The following is an 11,933-nucleotide window of genomic DNA, read 5'->3' on the forward strand; positions in this document are numbered from 1 at the left end:
ACCATTACAGGGGTGTTAAAACCGAGCTCCACCACTCTCACTCCTTGCAACCTCTTGCGTATCATCACAAGCAGTGGTTCAATGGCCAGAGTATACAGGAGCCCCGAGAGAGGGCATCCCTGCCTTACACCTCGCCCCACCTCTACAGGCCTACTCAGCCCCCCCCCTACCTTAACTAAACATGAGGCCCCAGCGTACAACACCTTAACCCCTGTAATAAACCTTTCCCCACATCCAAAAGCAGACAGTGTTTTAAACAGGTACCCATGATCCACCCTGTCAAAAGCCTTCTCTTGATCGAGGGCTAACAGACCAAAGTTTATATTTGAGAGTCGAGCCAAGTCCAACATGTCGCGTAGTAGGTGGAGATTGTCTATCATTGAGCGACCTGGTACACAGTATGATTGGTCCTTGTGCACAATTGAGTCCAATAAGTTCGAGTAGATTTTAAAATCCGCACAGAGCAATGCCAGAGGTCTCCAGTTCCTCAAGTCGCTCAAATCCCCTTTTTTTGGCAGAAGAGCCAGAACCGCCCGACGGCAGCTCAGAGGTAGCTCCCAGAGAGAGAGAGAGAGTGAGAGAGAGAGACAGAGAGAGAGAGAGAGTGAGAGAGAGACAGAGAGAGAGAGAGAGAGATAGAGAGACAGACAGAGAGAGAGAGAGATAGAGAGACAGACAGAGAGAGCCCCCCTCTCATATCATCACCAAGCCCTGCAGTGCCAAGAGATGAGCAGAACCCAGCTGGTCCTGAGGCTGAGTTCATCAACCCTCTCCACTAACACACCAAGGCCTCAGGACCAGAACAGACCACCAATCAGACTCAACCAGATTACAACACAGTTCAAACTAAACTACATCACATATTGGCAAACACAGACAAAGGCCCAGAGCAGAATGCAGACTATCTGGCTCTAAACCGACAGAACACCATAGCAGACTATCTCAGCACGGTTACTGATCTACATCTAAGAAGAACCTTCACAAAGTCCAGACTGAGTGAGCACAGCCTCGCCATAGAACAGGAAGACCTGGAAGACCTGGAAGACCTGGAAGACCTGGCTCCCTGTAGAGCAGCGGCTGTGCTCTCACTGCAGCCTGAGAGCCTGAGACAGACAGAGAGACAGACAGACAGACAGACAGACAGACAGACAGACAGAGAGACACACAGACAGAGAGAGAGAGAGACAGGCAGAGAGACAGACAGACAGAGAGACAGACAGAGAGACACACAGACAGAGAGAGACAGACAGACAGACAGACAGACAGAGAGAGAGAGAGAGAGGCAGGTAGAGTATTTAATGTGACAGGATGAGGCAGGGTCCTGATGGGAGCTGTCAATCATCCTCCATTCACACTGACAGAAGAATCACACACACACACACACACACACACACACACACACACACACACACAGTCTCTGGTGTGTGTGTGTGTGTGTGTGTGTGTGTGTGTTTAGCCTGCGGCCAAAAACAGCCGTTAACAGATTAAAGCAGCTAATCACACACACCCACACACACACACACACACACACCCTCTCTCTGATGCTAAATGCTAACCGTTGAAGCTAAACGCTGGAGGCTGACAGACGCTGATCGTAGAGTTTAGAAGAAGAGATGAGAGCTGAACGATGTTTACTGATCACTGAGAGGACACACACACACACACTCTGAATACACACTGGAACACACACTAGAACACACACACTGAATAAATGATGTAGTCATGAAGTGGTGTAGTGGTGTAGTGGTGTAGTCGTGTTGTTGTTGTAGTGGTGTAGTGGTGTAGTTGTGTAGTGGTGTAGTGGTGTAGTCGTGTTGTTGTTGTAGTGGTGTAGTGGTGTAGTGGTGTAGTGGTGTAGTGGTGTAGTGGTGTAGTGGTGTAGTAGTGTAGTGGTGTAGTGGTGTAGTGGTGTAGTGGTGTAGTCGTGTAGTGGTGTAGTGGTGTAGTGTTGTAGTGGTGTAGTGGTGTAGTGTTGTAGTGGTGTAGTGGTGTAGTCGTGTAGTGGTGTAGTCGTGTAGTGGTGTAGTCGTGTAGTGGTGTAGTGGTGTAGTGGTGTAGTCGTGTTGTTGTTGTAGTGGTGTAGTGGTGTAGTTGTGTAGTGGTGTAGTGGTGTAGTCGTGTTGTTGTTGTAGTGGTATAGTGGTGTAGTTGTGTAGTGGTGTAGTGGTGTAGTCGTGTTGTTGTTGTAGTGGTGTAGTGGTGTAGTGGTGTAGTGGTGTAGTCGTGTAGTGGTGTAGTGGTGTAGTGTTGTAGTGGTGTAGTGGTGTAGTCGTGTAGTGGTGTAGTCGTGTAGTGGTGTAGTCGTGTAGTGGTGTAGTGGTGTAGTGGTGTAGTCGTGAAGTGGTGTAGTGGTGTAGTGTTGTAGTGGTGTAGTGGTGAAGTGGTGTAGTGGTGTAGTGTTGTAGTGGTGTAGTGGTGTAGTGGTGTAGTTGTGTAGTCGTGTAGTGGTGTAGTGGTGTAGTTGTGTAGTGGTGTAGTTGTGTGTAGTGGTGTAGTTGTGTAGTGGTGTGGTTGTGTAGTCGTGTAGTGGTGTAGTTGTGTAGTGGTGTAGTGGTGTAGTGTTGTAGTGGTGTAGTTGTGTAGTGGTGTGGTTGTGTAGTCGTGTAGTGGTGTAGTTGTGTAGTCGTGTAGTGGTGTAGTGGTGTAGTTGTGTAGTGGTGTAGTTGTGTGTAGTGGTGCAGTTGTGTAGTGGTGTGGTTGTGTAGTCGTGTAGTGGTGTAGTTGTGTAGTGGTGTAGTGGTGTAGTGTTGTAGTGGTGTAGTGGTGTAGTCGTGTAGTCGTGTAGTGGTGTAGTCGTGTAGTGGTGTAGTGGTGTAGTCGTGTAGTGGTGTAGTTGTGTAGTGGTGTAGTGGTGTAGTCGTGTAGTCGTGTAGTGGTGCAGTTGTGTAGTGGTGTGGTTGTGTAGTCGTGTAGTGGTGTAGTTGTGTAGTGGTGTAGTGGTGTAGTGGTGTAGTGTTGTAGTGGTGTAGTGGTGTAGTCGTGTAGTGGTGTAGTCGTGTAGTGGTGTAGTCGTGTAGTGGTGTAGTCGTGTAGTGGTGTAGTGGTGTAGTGGTGTAGTGGTGTAGTCGTGAAGTGGTGTAGTGGTGTAGTGTTGTAGTGGTGTAGTGGTGAAGTGGTGTAGTGGTGTAGTGTTGTAGTGGTGTAGTGGTGTAGTGGTGTAGTTGTGTAGTCGTGTAGTGGTGTAGTGGTGTAGTTGTGTAGTGGTGTAGTTGTGTGTAGTGATGTAGTTGTGTAGTGGTGTGGTTGTGTAGTCGTGTAGTGGTGTAGTTGTGTAGTGGTGTAGTGGTGTAGTTGTGTAGTGGTGTAGTTGTGTGTAGTGGTGTAGTTGTGTGGTCGTGTGGTCGAGTAGTTGTGTAGTTGTGTGTAGTGGTGTAGTGGTGTAGTGGTGTAGTTGTGTTGTTGTTGTAGTGGTGTAGTGGTGTGGTCGTGTAGTGGTGTAGTGGTGTAGTGGTGTAGTGGTGTAGTGGTGTAGTTGTGTTGTTGTTGTAGTGGTGTAGTGGTGTGGTCGTGTAGTGGTGTAGTGGTGTAGTGGTGTAGTGGTGTAGTTGTGTAGTGGTGTGGTTGTGTAGTCGTGTAGTGGTGTAGTCGTGTAGTGGTGTAGTGGTGTAGTGTTGTAGTGGTGTAGTGGTGTAGTCGTGTAGTGGTGTAGTGGTGTAGTGTTGTAGTGGTGTAGTGGTGTAGTCGAGTAGTGGTGTAGTCGTGTAGTGGTGTAGTCGTGTAGTGGTGTAGTCGTGTAGTGGTGTAGTGGTGTAGTGGTGTAGTCGTGAAGTGGTGTAGTGGTGTAGTGTTGTAGTGGTGTAGTGGTGAAGTGGTGTAGTGGTGTAGTGTTGTAGTGGTGTAGTGGTGTAGTTGTGTAGTCGTGTAGTGGTGTAGTGGTGTAGTTGTGTAGTGGTGTAGTTGTGTGTAGTGGTGTAGTTGTGTAGTGGTGTGGTTGTGTAGTTGTGTAGTGGTGTAGTCGTGTAGTGGTGTAGTCGTGTAGTGGTGTAGTGGTGTAGTGGTGTAGTGGTGTAGTCGTGTAGTGGTGTAGTCGTGTAGTGGTGTAGTCGTGTAGTGGTGTAGTGGTGTAGTCGTGTAGTGGTGTAGTCGTGTAGTGGTGTAGTGGTGTAGTCGTGTAGTGGTGTAGTCGTGTAGTGGTGTAGTGGTGTAGTCGTGTAGTGGTGTAGTCGTGTAGTGGTGTAGTTGTGTAGTAGTGTAGTGGTGTAGTTGTGTAGTGGTGTAGTCGTGTAGTGGTGTAGTCGTGTAGTGGTGTAGTGGTGTAGTGGTGTAGTGGTGTAGTCGTGTAGTGGTGTAGTCGTGTAGTGGTGTAGTGGTGTAGTGGTGTAGTTGTGTAGTGGTGTAGTAGTGTAGTGGTGTAGTCGTGTAGTCGTGTAGTGGTGTAGTTGTGTAAATGTGTAGTATAGTGGTTGTTTTAGTTGTGTAGTTGTTTATTCGTGCAGTGTGTAGTTGTTGTGTGAGCGCTGCTGACAGCAGCTTCACGGTCTTTAATTCTCTCAAAGTGATCAGAAAGCGGCGCTCGCCGTCCTGATGAACGCTGACAGGAAACAGGACGTGATGCTAATGAGGAGCAGCAGAGAGGACGAGCTCCAGAGACAATAACACGCGTGATGTGACAGCAGCGAGTCCCTTTGATCAGCTGATCTCTGGGGAGACACGCTAACACGCTGCTCGGCCTGCTGGGAATCGTAGTACGACACGGCGGCGACCAGAGCGCTAATTATTATCATCACAGCAGCAGATCAGAGACGGAGACACTCAGAGACGGAGACAGACACATCTGAAGGTCTGAGTTTCACAGGTTTATAACAATGGAGACATCAGGGACACGTCCTGGTCTTTAACAGCAGAGAGACGCCCTCTGGTCTGGTTCTGCATGTGTCACCTAGCTGTCCTGTCACTGTTGCATTGTGGGATATTGATGCTGGTGTAACGTTTGACTGGGAGGTCAGAGGTCAGAGGTCAGAGGTCAGACTCACCCTGTTGAAGCAGTCAGTCTCAGTCAGTCTCTGATGAACCAGTCGGACCAGCAGCTCAACAGGAAGCTCCTGAAGACGCTCTGATTGGTCCAGCAGACTGTCTCTGGTCACATGGACGGCTCTCAGCTCAGCACTCAGCCTCCGGGCCTGGAGGACCACGACAAACCACCACAGAAGAAGAACAGGTGACTAGGACTTTATTACGGACTGACTGTGATCCTAATAATAATAATAAGTGATAATAATAAGAGATCGTAATAACTCACCAGGGTGTGTTTCCCGACGGCAGGAGGACCGAGCAGCAGCACCCTGGGGACTGAAAGAGACAGAGACAGAGACAGAGACAGAGAGACATTCTAATATTGATATGAATGTAGATTGGATTTGAAGGTGTCATCAGACTCAGTCTCTCTGAACTTTATCAACAATATTCTCAGGAATCCTGCCGAGACCAAAAACACCAACAAAGAAGAGTCCAACCAACTCGACAGCAACATCATTAACATCCTGTGGACATCTAGGTGGACATCATTAACATCCTGTGGACATCTAGGTGGACATCATTAACATCCTGTGGACATCTAGGTGGATGCGTCCTGCTCCGTCTGTTATTCAGTTATGGTTCTGTTATGATGGGTCGTCTAAAATTGTGCAAAATAAATAAACAATAAACACAAATCAGTTTTTATATAACTGAGTTTATTTTTACTGGGGTCCATGAAGGGGTCATTATTATTATTATTATTATTAATAATATTATTGTTATTATTAATAATAATATTGTTATAATTATTATTATTATATCATTATTAATAATAACAATATTATTATCATTATTATTATTATTATTATTATTAATATTATTATTATTATTATTATATTATTATTATTATTATTATTATATGATGAAAACGTCTTTCAATAAATCCTGAGAGTGATGAAATGAAAGCAGGTGAAGTGAACAGAAGAGTCACAGCTCCACCTGCTGGCTGATCAACCTGCTGCTGCTTACACTAAAGATATATACACATATATACACTGTGTATATATAGAGATATATATATATATATGTATCTATATCTCTATAGATATATATCTATATCTATAGAGATATAGATATATCTGTATATAGATATAGATATATCTATACAGATATAGATATATCTATATCTGTATAGATATAGATATATATCTATATCCAGATATAGATATATCTGTATCTATATCTATATACAGATATAGATATAGATATAGATATAGATATATCTATATCTATATCTATATACAGATATAGATATAGATATAGATACAGATATATCTATATCTGGATATAGATATATATCTATATCTATACAGATATAGATATATATCTATATCTGTATAGATATAGATATATATCTATATCCAGATATAGATATATCTGTATCTATATCTATATACAGATATAGATATAGATATAGATATATCTATATCTATATACAGATATAGATATAGATATAGATATATCTATATCTATATCTATATACAGATACAGATATAGATATAGATATAGATATAGGGTTAGGGAGGTTGTCGCCCAACATTTCCCGGTACATGGCCCCGTCCATCCTCCCTTCGATGCGGTGAAGTCGTCCTGTCCCCGTAGCAGAGAAACACCCCCAAAGCATAATGTTTCCACCTCCATGCTTGACGGTGGGGATGGTGTTCTTGGGGTTATAGTCAGCATTTCTCTTCCTCCAAACACGGCGAGTTGAGTTGATGCCAGAGAGCTTGATTTTGGTCTCAACTGATCACCTTCTCCCAAGCCTTCTCTGAATCATTCAGGTGTTCATTGGCAAACAGACGGGCCTGTACATGTTCCTTCTTGAGCAGGGGGACGTTGCGGGCGCTGCAGGATTTTAATCCATTATGGCGTAGTGTGTTACCAATGGTTTTCTTGGTGATTGTGGTCCTAGCTGTCTTGAGATCATTAAGAAGTTCCTCCCGTGTAGTTCTGGGCTGATCCCTCACCTTTCTCATGATCATCGTTACCCCACAAGACGAGATCTTGCGTGGAGCCCCAGACAGAGGGCGATTGATGGTCATTTTGTGTTTCTTCCATTTCCGAATAATGGCACCAACAGTGGTCTCCTTCTCACCAAGCTACTTGCTGATGGTCTTGTAGCCCATTCCAGTCTTGTGCAGGTCTACAATCTTGTCCCTGACGTCCTTAGACAGCCCTTTGGTCTTGCCCATGGTGGAGAGGTTGGTATGAATCACACAAGTCAAAAGGAGGGGGAATATGTTTCTATGTTAACGACGGCTGGTGCAAGGACGTGACAGTGCTTCTGCGGACATGTTCTCCGGATCTGGAATCCTTTTTTATCAATTGCAAACCATTTTATTCCCCCCGTGAATTCTCCTCCTTCCTTCTGGTCGGTGTTTACATCCCGCCTCAGGCTCACGTGGAGCTCGCGCAGCGGCTGCTTGCCGACCAGATACGGGAGGTGGAGAGGAAAAACCCGGACTCTCTTGTTATCGTTCTTGGGGACTTTAACAAGGGAACTTATCACAGGAACTCCCAAAATACAAACAGTTTGTTAAATGTCCGACCAGAGAGGAGAACACGCTGGACAAGTGCTACTGCAACATCAGAGACGCATATCACGCCGTTCCCCGCGCTGCGCTGGGAAACTCCGACCACGTCTTGGTCCACCTCATCCCCTCTTACAGGCAGAGGGTCAAACTGGCTAGACCGGTTGTGAGGACGACCAAGAAGTGGAGCAGCGAGGCGGTGGAGGATCTGCGTGAGTGCCTGGACTGCACGGACTGGGAAATGTTTAGGACCGCCACTGACAGTCTGGACGAGTATGCAGAGGCTGTGACGTCGTATATCAGCTTCTGTGAGGACAGCTGTATACCGACACGCACCAGGGTTCACTACAACAACGAGAAGCCCTGGTTCACAGCCAAACTCAAACAGCTTCGTTTTGTTAAGGAAGAGTCATTTAGGAGTGGTGACAGGGAGGGCTTTAAAGAGGCTAAATACGCGTTTGGCAAGGCGGTGAGGGAGGCCAAACGGCAGTATTCAGAGAAACTACAGGAGCAGTTCTCAGCCAACGACTCAGCCTCAGTCTGGAAAGGGCTGAGACAGATCACAAACTACAAGCCCAAACCGTCCCACTCCACGAATGACCTCCGACTGGCAAATGAGCTGAATGAGTTCTACTGCAGATTCGACAGACAAAGTGCCAGTCCTGACTACATCTCCTCTCCCCCCAGCCATCAGCCACCAGCAGTTAACACTGTTAACACCAGCACCCCCCAGCTTTCTCCACAAGCACCCAGCCGGTGCACACCCCTCCCCCCCTTCACACCTGTCCATCAAAGAGGGGGAAGTCAACAGGCTCTTCAAAGGACAAAACCCCCGCAAGGCAGCCGGCCCAGACGCTGTCTCACCTGCAACCCTGAAACACTGTGCAGACCAGTTGTCACCAGTGTTTACAGGGATTTTCAACACATCACTGGAAATCTGCAGGGTGCCGGCCTGCTTCAAAGCCTCCACCATCATCCCGGTCCCCAAGAAGCCAAGGATCACAGGTCTTCAGGACTACAGACCCGTCGCCCTGACCTCCGTTATAATGAAGACCTTTGAACGCCTTGTGCTCCACCACCTAAAGACTATCACCAACCCCCTGCTGGACCCACTGCAGTTTGCCTACAGAGCCAACAGGTCTGTAGACGACGCAGTAAATGTAGCCCTCCACTACATTCTCCAGCACCTGGACTCCCCTGGCTCCTATGCCAGGATCCTGTTTGTGGACTTCAGCTCTGCATTCAACACCATCAGCCCAGCTCTGCTACAGGACAAGCTTTCCCTGCTGAGCGTGCCTGACTCCACCTGCAGGTGGATCACAGACTTTCTAACAGACAGGAGTCAGCACGTAAGGCTGGGGAAGCAAGTCTCCGACACCCAGACCATCAGCACCGGTGCCCCCCAAGGCTGCGTTCTCTCCCCACTGCTCTTCTCCCTGTACACCAACGGCTGCACCTCCAGACACCAATCTGTCAGGCTCCTTAAGTTTGCAGACGACACCACCCTCATCGGCCTCATCTCCGAGGGTGACGAGTCTGCCAACAGATGGGAGGTTGACCATCTGGCATCCTGGTGCAGCCAGAACCACATGGAGCTGAACGCTCTGAAGACAGTGGAGATGGCAGTGGACTTCAGGAGGAACTCAGCCCCGCTCAATACCACCCCCTACAGTATCCCTCTCTCTCCCTCTCTCTCCCTCTCTCTCCCTCTCTCTCATACACTCTCAATACCACCCCCTACAGTATCCCTCTCTCTCCCTCTCTCTCTCTCTCTCCCTCTGATAACTGATTGTTTTGTTTGCACACCGACAACATTTGCACTATCTGTTTATACCATGTTTATTTTTATAGCTTATTTTGTAAATTGTACATTTTTATTCTTATTTTATTCTAACGTTTTATCTATTCTTTGTTATTATACTGTTTGTCTCGCACCAAAAAGCCAAAGAAAATTCCTCGTGTATACCCCTTACACCTGGCAATAAACACCTTTCCGATTCTGATTCTGATTCTGATGTGATTGTGGACAGGTGTCTTTTATACAGGTAATGAGTTGAGGCAGTTGTCTTTTATACAGGTAATGAGTTGAGGCAGGTGTCTTTTATACAGGTAATGAGTTGAGGCAGGTGTCTTTTATACAGGTAATGAGTTGAGGCAGGTGTCTTTTATACAGGTAATGAGTTGAGGCAGGTGTCTTTTATACAGGTAATGAGTTGAGATTCGGAGTACGTTCTTAAAGCGAGAGGACTAATCTAACCGGTCTGTGGGGGCCAGAATTCTTGCTGGTTGCTAGGGGATCAAATACTTATTTCCCACAATAAAATACAAATCAATTTATAACTTTTATATGATGTGATTTTCTGGATTTTTTTTAATATTCTGTCTCTCACTGTTAAAATAAACCTACCATTAAAATTATAGACCGTTCTTTTCTTCGTCAGTGGGCAAACTTACAAAATCGGCAAGGGATCAAATACTTATTTCCTCCACTGTATATGTATATAAATATATCTATATATCTAGATATATAGATATATATAGATATATATATGTGTATATATATCTATATATATATATATAGATATATATATGTAGATATAGATATAGATATATAGATATAGATATATATATATGTATAAATACAGTGTATATATACATATATATATACTGGTAAAACAAAGTAGTTAAACTTGTGTTTGGTGGATTATTTCTCTGTTGTATCAATGCTAATGGTCATTGTATTTTACATGGTTGGAAAGCCTGTTTATTTACCTTCACAATGATGTCACACTTGTAAGGATCCTGCATTTGTGGGATGAGCAGCACAGCTGATTATGTGGGTAGCGCCCAAGAACAATGTTCCAAAATGCTCTGCCAATGGTAAACAGTGTATTCTCATAAGGCTACCAGGAAGCCTGCAATGACTGCCCTTCACCGTCAGGCCCGTTGGCGCTGGTGTCTCCAACACAGACAATGGAACCTGAACATGTGGGGGAATGTCATGTTCAGTGATGAGTCCAGGTTCTGTCTGCCAAAGTTGGACGGCAGGTCAAAGTATGGAGACGACGTGGAGAACGCTATGCTGATTGTTGCACCGATGGAGTAACAGCTTTTGGTGGGGGCAGTGTCATGGTGTGGGGGGGGGGCATCTCCCTCACTGGTAAAACAAGGCTTGTCATCATTGAAGGCCATCTCAATGCAGTGAGATATCGGGATGAGATTCTGCAGCCAGTGGTGATCCCATATCTCCACAATCTGGGACCTAACTTCATCCTCCAAGAAACAACGCCCCCCCCCCCACAGAGCCAGGGTTATCACAGACTACCTCCACAATGTGGGAGGAGAGAGAATGGAACGGCCTGCCAAGAGTCCACACCTCAACCCAATTCAACACTTGTAGGATCAGCTTGGGCGTGCTGTACGTGTTAGAGTGACCAACACAACCTTGTTGGCTGACCTGCAACCAATCCTGGTTGAGGAATGGAACGCCATCCCACAGCAACATGTGACCAGGTTGGTGACCAGCATGAGGAGGAGGTGCCAGGCTGTTGTGGCTGCGTATGGATCTTCCACCTCTACTGAGGCTCCTGACGGTGGATTCAATCAATCAATATGTCTTGTTTGTTCCTTGTTACTGATAGAGAGTTCAATCATCCACCAAACAACTCACAACAAGAGTCAACACCAACAGGAGAATACACTGTTTACCATCGACGGAGCATTTTGGAACATTGTTCTTGGGGGCTCCCCACATCATCAGCTGTGCTGCTCATCCCACAAATACATGATCCTTACAAGTGTGACATCATTGTGAAGGTAAATAAACAGGCTTTCCAACCATGTAGAATACAATGACCATTAGCATTGATACAACAGAGAAATAATCCACCAAACACAAGTTTACTAACTTTGTTTTTCCAGTTTATATTCACTACTAGATCACTATGAGACTGATCAATAACTTTCTATAATAATAACTAACTTTCTGATAGTTATTGATCAGTGATCTCACCGTCCTCTCGGTTCCTCCGAAGGTCTCTGATCAGGAAGTCGATCGGATCTTCAGGCTGATGGATCACCAGACTGGACATCAGACCCTGAAACACACAGAACCAGAACCTGAACCGGACTCAGCGTGGTCCACCTGAACCGGACTCAGCGTGGTCCACCTGAACCGGACTCAGCGTGGTCCACCAGATGGTTGAACCGGTCCGTTCGTACCTGCACCAGGTGTGAGACGTTGTGTTTGTCCCCGTAGAGGGACACCTGAGGAGGAACCCTCAGAGGTTTCATCGTCTCGTCCATCAGGACACTCTGACGCTGCTTCTTCCTGAAGAACCTGAAGAACCTGAAGAACCTGAACACATCACACAGATTCAGACGTCA

At 46.0% G+C, this 11,933-nt stretch overlaps 1 protein-coding gene across 1 annotated transcript in view; it reads right to left on the reverse strand.

Moving 5' to 3' along the window:
* Positions 1 to 4,934: 4,934 nt before the first annotated feature.
* The window catches only part of LOC141763805 (adenylate kinase 8-like), a 7,974-nt gene continuing 975 nt past the window's right edge, over positions 4,935 to 11,933 (reverse strand). The window contains exons 2-5 of the mRNA XM_074628541.1: positions 11,769 to 11,895; positions 11,560 to 11,644; positions 5,240 to 5,289; positions 4,935 to 5,120 (exon numbers count right to left, since the gene is read on the reverse strand). Of these exons, the coding sequence (XP_074484642.1) occupies positions 4,950 to 5,120; positions 5,240 to 5,289; positions 11,560 to 11,644; positions 11,769 to 11,852 (390 nt within the window). The 5' untranslated portion in view covers positions 11,853 to 11,895 and the 3' untranslated portion in view covers positions 4,935 to 4,949. The remainder of the gene's footprint in view (positions 5,121 to 5,239; positions 5,290 to 11,559; positions 11,645 to 11,768; positions 11,896 to 11,933) is intronic.

The sequence above is a fragment of the Sebastes fasciatus genome, unplaced genomic scaffold (genome assembly GCF_043250625.1).
Source record: "Sebastes fasciatus isolate fSebFas1 unplaced genomic scaffold, fSebFas1.pri Scaffold_46, whole genome shotgun sequence".
In the NCBI taxonomy this organism is placed as follows: Eukaryota; Metazoa; Chordata; class Actinopteri; order Perciformes; family Sebastidae; genus Sebastes; species Sebastes fasciatus.